Consider the following 18,606-nt stretch of genomic DNA (forward strand, 5'->3'; position numbering starts at 1 on the left):
GACTCGGCCCTGCCGGCTCATCTCCACCTGTGGAGATGCGCCAGAGAACTGCAGCCAACGCGCGGGAGAGAGATCGCACTAATTCTGTCAACACAGCATTCACAGCGCTTCGCACACTCATCCCCACTGAGCCTGCAGACAGGTACAGAGCAGCATGAGAAAACTGGTCTGATGCACAACAACGTGACACAATCGGTCCTATCTGAAAGCCAGTATGTAAAAAATAGTAGTGCATGATGCAGCTCTGGGTTACATGCACCTTTAATTACAATTAGCCGACCTTTCTTTTCACCAAGCATGTAATCTAACTGCAGCAAAACTGCATTTAATAATAATTGGATATTTCCTATAACAAACTGTATATGAAGTGCAACAGTGCCAATGCATGCTCTTTTTCTCTCATTTCTTTTGATTAATATCATAAATCCTGTTCTGATTTGATGATTAGGAAGCTGTCGAAGATCGAGACACTACGTTTGGCCAGCAGCTACATCAGTCATCTGGGGAACGTCCTGCTCCTGGGTGAAGGGCTTCATGACGGACAGCCATGCCACGCTCCTTCGCCACCGTTCTTCCACGTTAACTCCTCCCCCAACCGTGGATCTGACCAATCAGCTCAGCCCAAGCACATCTGTACTTTCTGCCTCAGCAACCAGAGGAAACTGGTGAGCAGACAGCTGTCAGTCAACAGCAAGGGATGGGGTGAAAAGGTCCATCCATCCATTTTCTAAACCGCTTAGTCCCAAATGGGGTCACGGGGGGCTGGAGCCGGGATGAAAAGGTCTATAATAAAAATCTAGGAAGCCCTCCAGTAAAACCGTAATCAACACATTCGTTTAAAATGGCACTAAATAGAAGGAAATTAGCAAAAAACAACAAAAAAGGCTTCTCACATTTTTTTTTACACATAATCAAGAATTTAAATGAATTTCTTTAGTCATATTTTAAATGTTATAAACAGACCACATATTTTTTCCAGTATTAAAAAAGAGAAAATGACCCAGATACAGATTAATGACTGAAGCTTCTTTTGCAAAACCGTGCAGTGGTTTATGGTCAGTGTTTAAAGCTGTGTAAAGCTGGCCTGAGATCAGTGACTGTGTCGTAAACCTGACCAGCCCTGAGGGACTTTTAAAAGCAAACCCGTCTTAAAGTCTCCTCATGGGGTGAAGGACTGTGCATGATTGACCTGTTGGGGGTTAGTTTACCTTAACTTGAGCAGGTGGCTTGAACATTCAGGGCAGTTTCTGAGACTTACTGGACATTACAGAAATTTTTTTCCTTGTTTGTCAGAGGAGTCAAGACAATATTGAGCAGAGAGATGAGTCAAAGAGCAAGCAGCCTTTTCCATCACAACATGACAAAGCGTGCATAGCTGTTGGATAAAAACCATCTGACTGCCTTTGTGGTGTTTTCTCTTTTTCCTTTCTCATTTTAAAAATATGATTTTAGAGTTTACAAGGGTAGTTATGCAGAGAGTGAGATTTATGACAGGGAACCCATGAAATCCATCCAAAACCATGTGTATAATTTCAAGAATGTATTGACGTCAGCCTGAGTTTGAGGGTTTTAATCATACAGTAAGTCTTAAAGAATTGGTGACTGGAAACGGCTTTGTGCCACTGAAACTAGATGTCACAAGACCAAACGCAGGTGTGTGTGACCCACACACTTTTAAAGTACATATACCTAGATTTATAAACAACTTCACAGCTTAATTTTTCATTTCCCTTCTCCCTCCTCTGTTGCACTGCCAGTCCACACCTTAATAGAGATGCAGAAAAAGAGAGCTTCATCCTGTGCAAATTTCAACTCATGTGATTGATTTGGCACAGGAAAGCAACACAATCAGCAACACTCTCAGCATAAGAAAGTCAATCAGTGATGAGAATTAACAGGGGATGAAGATCTGACATCAGCTGATTGATATAAAAGTTTATAGGAGTCCAGCTCCGACCTCAACAAATGCCACATAGAGAGGTGACATCCACTCAGCTTTCTGCCTCTAACCCATAGCCACTGGCCATTTAGCAGGATTTATGGGTGAGGAGCTGACATCTGGCAGACTCCCCCGTTACCCCGGCAGTGTGTGAAAACTAATACCCTCCTCAGTGTCTAAACCCAGAGACCTTCTAGCTGGGGGATAACGTGAGTCTCAGTAGAGGGTGTCTCCACCTCCTTCCTGCCTCTGAATCTCTATGAGTGAAAGCATAGACGTCCTTGGTGTCTAAACCCAGACGCCCGTGGCTGAAACCTGTCTTTTTCTCTCTACGCTGTCTCCTGTTCCTCTTGCTTCTGTCTGTTTTCCCCTTTTCTTAGTCTGTTCATCCTTTACTCCACAGTACCCTCAAACACTTCTCATTCTGTTTCACTTTACCCTCCTCAGTTTCTTCATCACGTCCTGCTGCTCCCTCACTCCTCCCTCAGCTCCCAGCATATCGATCAACCTGGTGGAGGTCAGAGCTGTCAGTAGGAGCTGTGTAATACTATCTGCTGCTGTCAGCTCACTGCTGCAGATGCATGACTGACCTGTAAATGTATGCTGAGCAGAGAGTTGTGAAACTTTCTCATGTCAAAACCCTGAGACATAGACGCTTTGACTCAGTCAGTGTTACTTACTGTCAATAACATTGTGCTGTTTCACATTAGCTCCACAGAAAATCTCACTAGTCTCGGTTTTATACTGTATGTTGTACAGTATGCCAAATATTTTTAGTGAATGAAGTGAATCCAGCTAGAAATCACTATCTCCTCAGTACCTCCTCACAGATTTCCTTAAGTTTACACCAGCTGCCACTGAGGAGTATGAAGACAAATTAGTGAATAATTATGAAGTTGATATTCAATTTGAATTTGATATTAACACACACAGAAACATATACCGTAAATATTTTAAACAGCTCATAAATATATCGCTTCACCTCTGTAATGGCTCAATACATTCCTAAAACTACAGGGTTTTTAGCCAATAATACTAAAACAAGTGGAAATGGTGTATTTGTTGGGGACTAGTTTGAGCGGCGGATTAACACACATTTGATGCTCCAGTTAACATTTAGAGCAGCAGAGCATATTTTGACTCACACTGATGGGACTGATGCAAACTAATCTGTAGAGGCATGTTGATGTTAATGAAGGAACGTGTCACTCGGTGCACAGAGGGAACTTGTTTGTGATTTACTGATAACAAGACAAATGTAGAATATCACTAGTTTTAACTTTGTGATGCTTTTTCTTTTACCACACTGATATATACACTGCCAGTCAAAGGTTTGGACATGTTACCACTAAATTGAATGAGAAAGTGTGTCCAGTAGTTCGACTGGTAGCGTACAGCACCGGTGACTTTATAACAACAAGTAAACATAGACAGTAACTGGTGAAAGATGTGGTATAGTTGAACTGTCTTGCAGCTCATATCATGGCTTGTGAGAATATTAAAGCTACAGTTGCCAAATGAAATTGATATTACTAGTCTGAAAGTTATTTTAGGAGAAAAACAAGGGAGTCAAAAATCACCTGGCGTTTAAGTGGTTAACTCTGATTGGCAGAACCCGAGAGCATCTCATTTTCCCTGGAAAAGTGGCTATACATTGCATGTAAGTGGGGTAAAGGGCAGAGTCAATGCTGGTGATTACAGAGAGGAAACGATTGTGAAGGTAAAATGAGACCTTGTGTCCTGAGTGCTCTCTTTGTATGTTTTATGGTCATCGAGGTTCATCACAGCTGTCAGGTCTGCTTAGACCAGCTGCTTCAATTATGCTTATTTCCACTGTAGGAGAGGGTGAAAGTGAGAAAAGTATACGCTCATTTCCTCTTATTACGTGTGTGTATACAGTATAACTGTTTCAGCCTTGTTAGTAATGACTACTGCGTAGCCAAGGAGAAAAACTGCATTTTACATTTTCTGTGGAATACTGATGTGATTTTCTTATCTGTGTGACTTTACATACATTTGAAGAATATATGATAAAGCTTATTATCTTTTTATGCTAGAATGTGTTTCTAGATGGTGACAGTAAAATGTCTAAAAACCAGTTTTCCATTTTCTATATTTAGAAAAAGATTTTTGAGACACTTGAGGAAGCTCCATTAATCCATTAATATGTTCCCGTGATTCAGTCTATCCTTTTTAAGTTAGTGTCAAGCCAAGCTATTCATCCACATATATCATGATGAATTTCAACTCTTCATAGAGTCAGTTCTGGGGTAAAGCACCAGCATTTAGACAAACTGGAGCACAGCCCTCACCTATTGGTGCCTTTGATACATGCAGTCAAAAAAAGGGGGGGTGGGGGTACTCTTCATGGCAACATCTGTAAATGAGATGTACAGGGCTGAGGATACTGAGGATTGAGGTGAGCTAAGGGCTGCTTTAAATCCCTGTGCTGTCTGGTTGATTGATGCAGATATCCTGTGTTAGGCCTCCCTGCGTCTGCTGATCAGTGCAACTGTCAGGTGCCTGCAGCGGCAGAACTGCACAATCACAGCTTTTTTAATTATCACACCTTCAGGCTATATCTGCTAGAAGGCACCTTAAAGGACCTTGAAATATATTGTTCCTGTTAGGCATTACCAGTGTGGCTTGTGCTCATTACGCAGTGGGTGAGATACTACTGTACCACTGAACAATATCGAGATAGCATTTATTCAGTTATTCTCTGATACGTAACAAAAACAGAGGCTTTCAGATGTGCGGATCTGTGTCCCTTTTCTGTGCTTAGGCTGTAGTGCTTGAAGCACTAACAGCTTTCTCAACTGTGGCTTATTCCTTGATGCCAAAAGCAGGGCAAAATTCAGTGGCAAATGTAAATAGAAATGGTTACCCGTCTGCCAGTAACAGCAGACAGACTGAACTTTTTCCATTTATGCTAGATATGACAAGTCATAACATTTTCCAGTATTTGATACTGTAAATTAAACAGAGAATTTATAAGTTTGGAAACAAATGAAAATTCTAGAAAAAACATAACTACCATGATGCCTGTAGTGTGGTGTCTGTAAATAGACCATTGTCCCTCTGAGGAAGTTAACTTTACAAGAGTTTACTAGAAGTTTAAGATATGACCCTGATGTAATTCCAAATTGAAGGAGTCTACAAATTAAAAACAAATGTGTAAAGTAAGTCCAAAAACAAACATAACAAATGATTTACAGTGCTCCTAATATTACACACAGTTTGAATCAACATCTGGGCTGCGGTAAAGCTTTTACATGTGATGACTTTTGTGGGTGGCTGGAAAGCAGGGCAGACGGAAAGAAAGTGGCACTGAAACAGCTCTGGGCTACTGGAAACTGATTTATCTCTTCATGTGTGTTTGTAGATGTATCTGACAGTAAATGAATGCTACAAAGTGTGTGCGCTGTATGTGTAAAAGAGAGGAAGAGAGACAAGTACATGTGTGTGTGTATGAGATGGGTATGAGATTTATAGGTGTCCTTGCATATATACTGTACACACATACTACACACAAACACGCACACACACACACTGGCTGACTGTGTCTGGAAGTCATTGGCAGAGCAGAGCGGAGCAACAAATGAGCTAATTGTTCTGTAAATGATTTATTCTCTGCTGAGGCCTGTACAGCCAGCGTTTAATTCAGCTGCTGCTATTATAAATACACTGACGTTCAGCTTTGATGGTGATGTTGGAGAAGCCTGGAAACCACTCGGTGTGAAAGGCCATCCCTGTTTACACGCACACTCACCTAAACAAATGACATACGTGGCGAGGCACGGCAAGAAATATTCTGAAATACACATGTATACAGTGCACCACACTCACAGACTTTTATCAAAAGCATTTTATTCCACTCCTTCTATTTTTTCTCATCTTTTCAGCCAGACAGCAAAAACCCGGTATATGATTACTCAGTTAAGGAGCCCGGGATGACTGTGCTTTCAACACTTTCTAAACTAATGGCATGCAGGAAGTTGTGGAAACAGAGATGGAGAAATAGAGAAGGTGAGAGAAAGAGCAAACGACACAGCAGGATAATCAACTTAGCATTTATCCTCCAGTCTGAACAGTTGGTTTTCAACTATGCCGAAACTACACTTGACTTCTTTATTGAGATCAAATGAGGAGGGCTTAATGCATGGGTAGAACATGTGCAGGAGCACGTTAATGTCGGCGGTTTTTATAGTCGTTTGAAAATTAGAGTGTTTTCACTGAAAAAGAAGTATTCAAGGTTATAGAAGAAAACTGATTGTCCTCATTTACTGATTCTGGTGCTGACTTGGAGTTAATGTTTTTTGTCTCATGAGCAACAGCTTTGCCTGTTTGCTTCTCATTTCAAACTGCACTATTGAGGTACATAGCTGATATACTGCAGGCAGCTTCAAAAATATTATCACCACTTTCTGATCTGTGTGTGTGTGTGTGTGTGTGTGTGTGTGTGTGACTGGCTTTGTGTATGACTGTATGCCTTCATACATGAACCTGTCTTTGTATTTTCAGCACAGATGGAAGCTGTTAAAGCCTAATTTAACACCAACAGAAGAAGTCGGGTCAGATAACTAACAAAATCTATTAGCAAAACTATCATTCTGTTGTCCTTTGGTCTTTGGGGAGAGGGTTGCTCACCAGGCAAATTAAAACAAAACTATGGAAAGCTGAGCCAGGCAAAGGGCAAACACATCCACAGCACAGAGAAAAGCAGAAGTTGTTGGTTTAATCTAGGCAGTTTCTTAAAACAATATCTACTGAAGCTAATGACGTATTGGCTGTTGCAGAGTGCATATCATAGCGCAGATGATAAAGTGATGGTTAGTGCATAATGTAGCAGAATTAAGTCATCCAAGACTGGTGAAAATGGTGTTGGGCTTGTTCTGGAGTCATAACAGATGACAGTAATGTGGGAATAATTAAACACATGTGTGGCTAGCTGGTGTGAAAGACATCTGATTAGCTATTCTAAGATAAATCAAGTGTTTGTCTGAAGCCACTAGGATGCTTTTTAGCATACCAGAGTGAACATGAAGTACATGTCTGGTGTATCCAAGCTACATAACGGCAGATGTAGCTCATTTGGTGTATTAGTTATGTTAATTTAAACATCTGATGTGATACGTATTTCACCATTCATTTTCTAATTGATGATCATCTATGACAGTAATTACAACTTCTATTAGCCACGTTAACTTGATAAACTAACATGATATTAACAGTTTTAACTTCATTTTTAAATACCAAAGTCCTTTTATGGTTGTTGGGCCATTACCAAAGTGCTATTATTTTTTCCAACCAGTCATTCCTCCGCTCATTCAGCCAGAAGCCAAATTAGATGCTTGTGTTTGACAGAACGGTTTAATGCAGGGGAAAAGATCCAGAGAAAACCTGGTTACAGGTAAAGGAATGCTCTGGACTGAGCTTTGATAAAACAATATTAATGTTTGAATTTGTGGAGTTTAAAAAGAACACAGAGATGATTATTGACTATCTTCACGTTAAAGGCAAGCTTCTTTCGCCTTGATGAAATGATAATATTGTTCTAGTGTGGTAATATCATCATGTCGTATCTAAAGTAAACATCATCAGTTAATCATATTAGTGTCGGACAAATCACCCCCCCGGGAAGTCAGTGTGTCTGTGGCTGGGTGGGTGTTTGCAGAGAGAAACAGAGCCAGAGCATAGGTGTCATCCAACCATGCCCTATTAGTCTTCAGGAGATTATTTTGACTTCCAAGCCAGCAGTAAAGCCCCCGTGCTCCTGTTTTGACTGAGCCAGCCGTACTGCAGCTGGACCGCCCTCACCAGTTACAGCTGTGCCTCTCAAACTGTCGTTGAGTGCTCATAGTGAGACGTGGGCTGATTTCATGGTAATTTAATGCAATTTGGTAAATCGTCCAGTTGTCATGCACAGTTTTTAAGTGAGTGTTTTCATGTACTCACTTTCTTTAACCTGCAATGAGTACTTTTATTTCCACTGATAAATACGCAGAGTTTTCCACAGTGCCTTCCAACGAACTCCGGGGAGCATGGATGCTGTTGGTTTTAGAGTTTGCATTTGAAGAAAGCACAATAACAGCAATGTCATACTAATCATTTCTTAGACTCTGTTAGAAATCATTAATTTGTTCACAATTTAGACAATTCCCTGCAGATTTTACAGTGTGTCAGATGACAAAATTAAAGAACAATCCCAGCTGACAGTGCCCGAGAGGCAGGGTCCACCCTGGACAGGTCACCAGTCTGTCACAGGGCTGACATGTAGACAAACAACCACACACACACACACACACACACACACACTCCTAGGGGCAGTTTAGATCCAGTCAGCCTGAGCTGCATGTCCAGACAGAAAGGACCCGGGTCGGCCCGGGCTTGAACCCAGAACCTTCTTGCTGTGAAGCGACAGTGCTAACCACTGCTGTGCTGTGCTGCCGTTCCAATTTGTCTCTCCAATAAATTACACTTCTAGACACCTTACTATTTTTAATTGCAATTTAAAGGCATTTTTTCCTAAATTATAACGTTTCTTGTTGTCCAATTGCAGGACCAGGTCCCCACAGACTGGGGTTCACGTCCCAAGTTCAGTGTGTGCTGAACAAGGCAGCAAGAAAGGTTATAGACTTTTTCAATATGTAACCAAGACCTGAGTCTTTCCATAGCATTAACCAATTACCACCAGTGCCTGAACATACAGTAACCATGAAGAACCTAATCATACTTATTTGCTATGCCTGTAACTGTGCCAGATAAATGTAAACATGAGGCCAAATCATTTACATTTGGCACAAATATCACCTGAAATAAAGACACCACTAAACAACAAGTGTACCATAGCCAACAATACAGTGTGATAGTTTGTGTCTAGATCATAGCAATCTAATAATGATCCTCTGTTGTCAGTGCAGCTGGAAGAAGAATTGACAGTAATAGTTTGTCTCCTCACACTCACCTCAATCAGTGGGAGGACCAATTCCTGTCCAGATCCTATGATCTCACTCTCCCATTACTGCCTGATACCCTTCCAAACACCTACCCACCATTGTTGATGTCAGTCAAACAGATTTTTCCGAACCTCTACACCTCATGCATGGTCTGAGAGGAAATGTGTAACAGGTGTTCAGCTGATGAGGGGGGCTGCAAAGAGAGAAAAGTCAGGAGAGGACAAGAGTGCAGGAGCTGAGCATCTCTGTGTACTTACACTACCACATCAAATTACGTTAGCCTGATTTCTTTTGCAAAAAAAAATAAAAAGAACACAGAGATGAGGTTATATTGCCAGCTATGAGTTAATCTTTGAAACATCTGTCCTGAAAAGTACTCACCAAAACAGGGATGACATGTGGTGCACATCACTCAGTGGGGTGTTCAACAAAATCCCTTGACTGTCGCTTGAAAAGCCGGTGGCCTGAGAAGCGAGCAGAGCAGAGGTTAGGTGAGGAGGGAAAATGTGATGTTATTTTCCTGGCCAGATAGACAGAGTTTCCTCATCAGCCAGGAAATCAAGGCTTCTCTCTTCTGATACCACAGATGAGAAGCATCACACTGGGCTGCCATACAGCAGCTCATTATGTCACTGTACAGGCTTTAATTAAAATTAAACACATGGTTTCCCCCAAAACTGATGCATGTGTGCTACTGTACAGAATATGTTTATCTGAGTTTACTGCACATGATCATGGTTCATGACCCCAGAAGCATACTAGCAGCTGTGGAGCCAATGACTGCAGTAAAACAATATTTATTTCCACAGTACGCTCTGTATTTTGCTGGAGTGCAATTTCAGGACACCACGATGAAGGGCTGACACCAAATGCAGCAAATGTAAAGAAAGAAAGGGTTACAAAATTGTTACCCTGTACTCCTTTAGAAGCTTTGTAATACAATGTGATGATCAGTTGGTTGTGTTAGGTGTTTCTAGTATTTATACTAAGCTAAACACCACTTTATGTTGTTGAATTCTCGATGATGTGAGATGTTGCTTTTTCTCTGTTGCAGAACAAAGACAGAGACAGGAAGACGGCCATCAGAAGCTAACAACTGGGACACAAACCACACGGATAAAACACTCGTTGCTTGGCCGGCGATTTGAGTGATTTTACCATCACTGCGACTTGAAGACTTGTCAGACTTTTTGGTGCATATTAGAGACTTTTGCAGGACTTCTATAGCACTTCCAGGACTTTTCAAGGAACTTCATAAAGCATTTCTTTTTTTTTATGACTTTTATATTGCTTTACAAGAACTTTTTGTTTTTTGAGAGTATTTTCAAATTTGAGACACTTTTAAAAGTGCAGCTTTTTAAGGGCTTTTACATTATAATTAACACAATGGAGAACTTTTCAAGAACACTTCCAAGAGACTTTTTACTGTATTGTTCAGACCCAGTGACTCTTTGTTCTGAGTCCAAGGAACGTATGGCACATGACTGACAAGAAAACACAGAACACCTATGAAAGGCAAATTTGTATTCATCACAATCTGTGTTATTAATGTGTAAACCGAAATATAAATGTATATTTATGTGACATAACATTATATAGTGATACTATGTTATTTAACAGGCATATGACATTCTTGACAAATAATGAGGATCTCTTCAGTGGCAACTGGCACAGTTTATGACAACCACAAAAAACAAACATGCTGGAACTTTTGTGGTATCTTTAATAATCATTCTAGAAAGTGTCTTAATGCTGGAAAATAACTCAAGATGACTAATACATTTTTTGTATATGTGGAAGTAGATTTCATTCGTACGGTGGTATTTTTGATTGTGCTCTCAAATCCTTCCCAGTTCCAACCAATAAACATTATGAAATTTTCCACTGTGGAACTCTACTGTGCCGTGGAGACATTTTAATACCAAATGGTAGTTGTATTGTACTTTAGCTCATTCAGGCAGCTATGGGAGAGATCGTTTAGAGAGTTTCAAATAAATTCCATCACTAATGAAGCAGTGCAGCGACATTCCTCCGCAACTACACCTGTAGCTCACATTATCCTAATTCCTTGGTTTACCTTTGGGTCTCTCTCTCTCTTTCTCGCCGTTTTTGCTGTCATTTTTTTCTGTTCTGGGAACCAAATTCAGAGCAGACAGAAACAGAGGGGTATAGAAGATGAGGTGGACAAGAGAGGTTTGAGGAGCAGAAGCAAGGGGGAAGCAGAATTGAATCTGCAGGTATGACTACTTGGACATCTGCCTGCATCGTAATCTTTACCTTTCCACATGCTCTGTCTCTCTTCTCCTCTCCTCCTCTGCTCTTCCTTTCTTTTCCCTGGAGTGCCACAGGCCAGAGTCTGGCTGGTGATGGCTTTCCAGTGTGTTTAGCCACACAACACTTACCTTCTCCTTACTTTGTTTATCTAGCTAGCCGCCATCCAGCCATGCTTTTCTTCACAGTCGTCTCCTCTCTTTCAGTCTCTTGCTACCTAGTCCTTCTCTTTCAGCTTCCTTCTATTCAATTTGTCTCCAGATCTGTACACTACTTTCATGGAAAATGATCATAGCATAAGCAATGTGGAATGCTGCCCTTCAGTTTTTGAACATATTGGCACACTATTTGTAATAAATAGCTTTTTTATTTCTTCCATTGCCCGTCATATACTTCTCCCTAGCTATGAGTTGAGAGATTACCCTCCCCACTTTTTTATAGTTGATCAAATCTGGTTCTAGCTCCACTAGGATGCAGTGGTTTTACACCTCCCTGGGTCTTCAACTAATCAGAAATGCAATCTTAATGAAAACTAAGGCTGCAGTTACCTGGAAATGTTGCAATTTGTGGCAGATGTGTGAGACATGCTAGTACTAGTTTCTTCTCATTTCATAGGTTTCATTACTAAAACTGCATTGGAAAGCTAGGACTGGTTAATGCAGTCTATACCTGGTCTGTGGCATTCTTTTAAGCATTTAAAAACCACATAACAGTTCTATTTTCCACCATTAAGTGAGATGTAAATGAACTGATCTTTTAATGGAGCCTAGCCCCTGTGCTGTGCCAGATTGCTGTTTCCACATTATGTTTTTTAACAGTGCTAACAATCTGTTCCTTCAATGTGACAAGTGTCTGGTGAAAAAAACAGCCAACAAGAACTCAAATGTCACTTGGTCAGCCTGCCAAAACACAGTTTTTAGTGGAAGGGGCAGCAAAATACAACACTGATTTAGTATGTGTGTAATCTCACAAACTGTCCAGAACTATAAACAGCACCAAACTCTGCAGCCGGTTAATGTGTCCAACGAGTGGTGTCATCTAGAGGACACTTAATTTAATGAAATAACCCACATACAGTAGATGATGAAAGTTCACATTTAAATTTGGGTCTAAAAGAAAAAATATATGGTTTCATACTTCCACACAAAGAAAGTGCTGCAGGCAAATAATAACCTAAAGACAGTTGCAAAATCCCTCCTGGAGAATCGCTTATCCCAAAGACAAAGTACAGTTCTGGCATATTATACATACAATGCTCTTTAAACTCAAGTGCCAGAGCTGGTTTTTCCTCCCAAAACATAACAATGGAAAACAAAAGACTAAATCTCAGGGCACAGCTTCAGTATAAATGGTCCCTGATGCTCACTCGGTCCTGAAACAAAGATTTGAAGAGTGCTGTGCATCTTGTTTAAAAGATCTCACTTCTATTATGAGCCGATGAGACGTAGATAATCTTACTGCTGAAAGTTTTTTTAACAGGAAGCAATAGCTATGAAAAAAGTTCTGCTTGTCTAGTGTGTCCTAATGACTTCTGGTCCAGTTAGTCTGAGAGCATGATCTCTCTAGCAGGCCGTCTGTCTGAGCAGTGGAGGGGGTGAAAAGGAACCGGTTCCTCCCACACAGACCAGATCAGATTCCACCTACGCCTACACACACATAATTTCGCAGATGACCATTTACACACTCATATGCCAATGAACTTACATATGCACAATTAGATGGATGTACTGAACACATGCATGTACAGCCACACATTCGCATGTGGACACTCTAAGCAGAAGGATCTGTGATATAGCTTAACTGCCTAATGATCTCTGTATTTTACATTGATGGAACCAGATCAGCTGAGAGGGCAGACTGCTGTGGCGTATTTAAGTGGGCGGTTTTGGACCAAGGTGAACCGGACATTGGCCCATGAACCGGCTCTTATTGTCAATATAATAGTCTCAGACGAAGAAATCTGGCATGTGAATGGTGATAGTTGAAGTAATAAAAAGCAGCTTTTGTCCTGGCATTTCAGAGTCTTAGGTGGTACCAGTGCCAGCTAAGGCTGGAGGATGGAGGAGATAAATGAAACATATTGGCAGAACTGTTGAAAACTGACAGAATGTAGTGAAGGCCTAAATGTGAAAAACACTACCTTGTTATTATGAATGAAAAAGACATCACATAACTACACTGTATTCTCTGGTGAGCTCAACAACAGTAACTATTGATTTTCCTGCAGCATACATGAATCTTATGGGGTTTTATCATCAGCACGGGTCAACCCACTCGAATTGAGCTAAACGTACACAGGTTTGGCCTCTGTCTCCATCTGTTTCTAGCAGCAGGGGTTAATCGTACTGACTCAGGCTCAGCCAGCCCTACTTCTGCACAGGGCCGAGTGGGGCCAAGCTCTCCGCCTTCGACAGAATCGGCTCATCAAGACCGGTAAAACATTGCATTTATCAGTGATCTTCCATTAATCGGAAAAACTGAGACATGCTGACTGTTTTAGGCCTGTACTGTTGTTTCATAACACTCACCCAAAATCTGAAGGTATTTCCTGAATCCTCATGGACTCTTTTAACAATGCAAATGTGGGCTTTGGTTCTTCTTACCATTGCTAACTCTGAGAGCCGAGACAGTCCAAGTAACTTCAAAACAGTGCTGATTTATTCATAGGATCACAGGTAAAATTAACATTACTCACTCAGGTATCTTGCACCTCCAAACTGCTCGCAGGCAGATGTAAGATGAAAGACCCTGAGCCCACCAGGCCTATACATTATATCACCTCGGTTGGGCTAGCCCCATACTACACAGAAACGTCAACCGAGACGTCTCTGTTACCAGCTTTGCAGCTGGCCATAGCAGTAGTCAAAACATGAAGCAAATCAATGTGTGTGTGTGTATCTGTTGATTAAGTGGTGTGTAACTAAAAACATTCTCACGACCTCTAGTAACATGTCGTGACTTAAACATAAGAACATATTATGGCTAAGGCTACAGTTATACATGTCATAATAATAATATTAAACACCCTGTCTGCTGACAGTCATCAACTCTTCTCTCTAGTATCCTTGACCAGATGTACCCTGTAGAAACTCATAAGCATGACTAAGCATTTAACAGTCTAACTAGACATCCTATCTCCACTAAACATTTCTAATACATAAAGTATCTATCCAATATCTATCTGACTAAAAATACCTAACACAAATTAAAAATAATTCAGTCCAGTTCAGAAAAAATATACATTTTGTCAGTGTCTCAGGTAAAACAATTTACTTTTCAGAAAAGTAAAGCTGGAGACAGGAAATTATGTCTTTTTTTTTTTCCACCAACAGTCAACTACGATTTATCCATTTACCCACAGTCTCGCATGTTTGCAAAAGTAACAGCATAGTATTGTGTGTGGTTTAGTGTTTGTTTGTTTTTTTTAATTGACCATGATGGTGATTTTGGCTGCATAAGATTCTAGTTTAAAATCTATAGTATAAACATAAATGAAAATAATTTTTAAAAATCCCTCCTTTGTCACAGTAGACAGTTTTTACATTTACAGTAGGCCAGAAAATATACGTCATTTGCCTTTATTCTACTCTCCAGATAAAAACATGAAGCCTGTTTACTAATGTCATCATTTGTATGTGACATTTTAGAAGGTAACTAAAACAAAGGAATGACTTCTGCTCTGAGGAGTGAGGAACAATCATATAAGCGATTTGGGATGCACCCACTGCATATGGACCCCCTGACTGCTCCCTGATTCTGAGTCCTTGTCTGCCCCCAGTTTCAACAGTTTTCCTGGCCTGCCTGTTGATATATATACTGGACTAACCCTGTTCCCTGCTCCATCCTGTTTGTTTTGCTGTAGCTACTCTCGTTTGTGTGTTCAGTGTTCTGTTGCCAGTTAGCAGCAACTACACTGTCCTGTGTTTTCATGTAACCTGTATAGATGTACTTTCTTTAGCCATTCACCCACCTTGTTACTTTTTTTATTATAGTTACATTAGTTTCTTGAGCCAGTGACTTGGTCTGTGTGTACTATGTTTATTCTGAGCCCGTCTAGCTCTTGTCTTGTGTTACCCTATCATCAGCACTTTAGTAAGTATTATTATTAAAGCCATGTTTTTCTCACTGTTCTGTTCTGAGTCTGCGTTTGGGTCCTTGTAGCAAAAACGTGACAGTGTTTTTTTTTTTTTTATGTAATAATGCAATGAGAGCATTTAGACTGAATCAGAACGGCACTGCTGTGACGCTCACAGTCAAAACAATGAGTTGAAAGGTACCACAGCTTTTACAAATAAGAATTTAAAAGAAAGAAAAAAGTGGTTAGACAGGCTCTTGAACGTTCTCTCAAAGCAAAAACAAGTCATTTCTACTTTTCTGAACTGTCATAACAGGAGAATCAGTGAAGGAGACAGGATCACTTCCTGTTTTTTCCAACTCAACCATGGTTTTGCACTCAGGTGGTACCCAGCTGAATAAGGTCTATTAATTAAAGATGGATAGGTAGCACTGCTTTTCCTCAAGCATGACCTCTTGTTGACATTGGAGCCGATCTTTCCTCTGGTGTCCTCTGCTGCTCTGTAGGCCTGTTGGCCAACTTCCTGCCTCCACTTGAACTGTCTCAATAAAACATAAAGAACAAAGATATTTTAAAAAAGCATGGAGGAGAAAGTGAAATGCACCTTTAGGAACATTAGTCTTTCTAATCCAACTGGGACCTGAGCTACACAAACACACACACACAGCCACACACGGCAGGAGGCTAACTGCTCCAAGTGGGAGCTGTGCTGCCTAGGGCCGGATGAAAGGAAACACTAAAACTACAACGAGGGAAAGACAGGTGGCCAGTTTGGCAGGTCCACACACTGACACACACATACACACCAACATACATGTATATGTATATGTGTACACAAGCTCCTTCCTTCTCAAACCCCCTGTTGTGCACACCGGTGAAAGTGCCTAGTGCAGGACTTTGTCTCGTTCAGCTCTCCTGCTTTCTTCCTACCATCTCCCTTTCTCTATTTCTCCTTTCTATCCCCCATAATGAATCTTCCCCCCATTTCTCTCTCTCTTTCTCTGACAGCTCCTCTGTGTAAACATCTCTCTCGTTAGCCAGCAGCCTGACTCACCTTTAATTAGTTTTTAAAAAGATATTTCCTAATGAAGAGGATGCTACCATGGAAGCCTGTGAGAATGTGTGTATGTATGTACGCACATGTATGTGAAGGTGTGTGTCTGCTGTCCACACAAATACATATAATAGTAGGTTTGCAGGGTCCACAAGTATATCTACATGTGTTTATTCCTGAAAGTGCTCATCCCACCTGTAAATATCAACTACATTCAGTCACCTGATTCCATGTGATCAAGAAAACACTCGAAAAGTGCAGGAAAACACTGGACTGGAAAGCACAGAAGAAAATCACAAGGAGAAACTTTAGCTCTCGTTATTTGAAACACTATAAGCCTTGCATAATGTTTCACACATCCAGTTGTTTCCCTTCAGTTCCTTTTGTCAGGCATGTTTCACGCCCTGAAGCTTGTCACTGGGGGCAGTCAGGCCAGGTAAGCTGAGCTGATGATTGCTTCCCCACTGAGCTCCAGTATTGTTACTCCTTTGGCTTTTTTTAAAAATACAATTCTGTATACAGTAGCTTACAGTGGCTGTCTAGACTCAGTATTAATGTCTGTCTGGAAACTATACAGTACCCTTATGAGCGTATAGTGAAAAATTCCCATCACAGTTTCCTAAATTCAAAATTCAAAATTATTCCTTTTATTCTGAAAGGAGAATAATAAAACCATCTGAGAAGCTCAAGCATAGTATTTTAGCATAAAAATACATAAATTATTAAACAATTAGCAATGTAGTTTGGCTGATTAAGTTTCCATTGACTGACTAATCAGATAATCAGCTTTAAAACCTTTAAGAAAGCAGGAATACAACAGGATGGGACAGGATCAGTTCTGAATATACCGCACAGCTCAGTCAGGATTGGGTTATTATGTGAAGTGAAATTTGCTGACTAGGCTCTGACTTTGTCAGTCTCCACACATAAACATTAAAACCCTCCTGTTATGTTGCATAATACAGTCAACAATAGTTAAAAGTATTTTATTGGTATGAAACATCTTCTGCTTGGCTTAATAGGTGTAATAAACATATAAAATGAAAATGGTTTATTTCACATATTTGCATCCTCCCCCTGCATGTTTATATTACAAAGATACTGTTTATGGTCAATTTGACCCAGGAACATCACTGCTGTTCCTGAGAAATGAACATAACAGGTGGGTTAAGCTCAGCACAGCTGGAGAGAATACTGACTTCCTTCTCTTAGGGAAACAGACTCAGGGCCTACAGGTGGAAGCTGGAGTGGAGGTGGGACTTCACTGGTGCCTCAGCTTCATGGGTGGAAATGTTGGTCCACTGTTTTGGTCTGGACTGAAACGTCTCAACAACTGCTGGATGAATTGCCACTAAATTTGATCTAGACATTCATGTTCTGCTTGTAATAATTTGAATGATCCCTTTATTTTTCATCTTGTGCCACCATCAGATGAAAAAATTAACTTGTCAGTTTTTTTAAATGTCTTATTGGTAAAATGAATAACTTCAAATCAGCCTGAGTTTTACATGTCCGTTGGGAATAAACAAACATTAGGATACTAACGTGCTAAACTCAGGTGATGAACATGGTAGCGTTATACCTGCTAAACATCAGCATGTTAGCAGTGTTGTTGTTAGCCTACTAGTAAAGCACTGTGGTACCTGCCTGTAAATATGGCCTCAGAGCTGCTGGGCTCCAGTGTCGCAGCAGCTTTTACAGAGAGGTGTGCGGTATGGCAGCCAGCAGTGCAGAGCATTCAGGGCTTGAGTCGCCATCATTATCAAAAGGGGTGCGTTAGAATATGTTTTTAGTTTTTGTACTGCTACTTTAGGGCAGCACTTACTTTAATAACCTAATTGAGCAGGAACAAATATTATGGACAAATGATTAATTGTATAAGTGTTAATTCTCATGCCTTTGCTGTTGACACTGGCCGCTATGGTGTTACCATGTGCAGTCTGGATCAAGCTACCGTATGTTTGAAATTACAAGGGGAAATGAAAGGACACCGCTTTTGATCTTGAGCCAAATCAGAGCCAAGCCAGCACAGGTAAAGCTGAACATTCATAAAATCAGAACAACTATAATTAACTAGATCAAATCTTCTCCACCACAGACATTAAGAGTAAACACTAAAAAGCACCAATGTTGTTTTCAGTGTTGTGAATTTTTTACATACATTGGAACATCATAAAGTGTTAAAGAAATTTACATTTAATGTAACAGCTTCGTGCTGTCAGCAATGAAAAACAGAGCCAGATGGTAACCAAGTGCAGGTTCAGTGCCCGCCAGCTGACAACCAGTGAAGACATATGAAACCGTAGCA

General features: G+C 40.6%; 1 protein-coding gene across 1 annotated transcript in view; it reads left to right on the top strand.

The window, feature by feature from the left end:
- scxa (scleraxis bHLH transcription factor a) overlaps positions 1–10,008 on the top strand; it is a 10,432-nt gene extending 424 nt beyond the window's left edge. The window contains exons 2-4 of the mRNA XM_020597247.1: positions 36–142; positions 449–665; positions 9,953–10,008. Coding sequence (XP_020452903.1) covers positions 36–142; positions 449–665; positions 9,953–9,991 — 363 coding nt within the window. The 3' untranslated portion in view covers positions 9,992–10,008. The remainder of the gene's footprint in view (positions 1–35; positions 143–448; positions 666–9,952) is intronic.
- Positions 10,009–18,606: the final 8,598 nt, after the last annotated feature.

This window comes from Monopterus albus, unplaced genomic scaffold, assembly GCF_001952655.1.
Source record: "Monopterus albus unplaced genomic scaffold, M_albus_1.0 scaffold33.1, whole genome shotgun sequence".
NCBI lineage: Eukaryota > Metazoa > Chordata > Actinopteri > Synbranchiformes > Synbranchidae > Monopterus > Monopterus albus.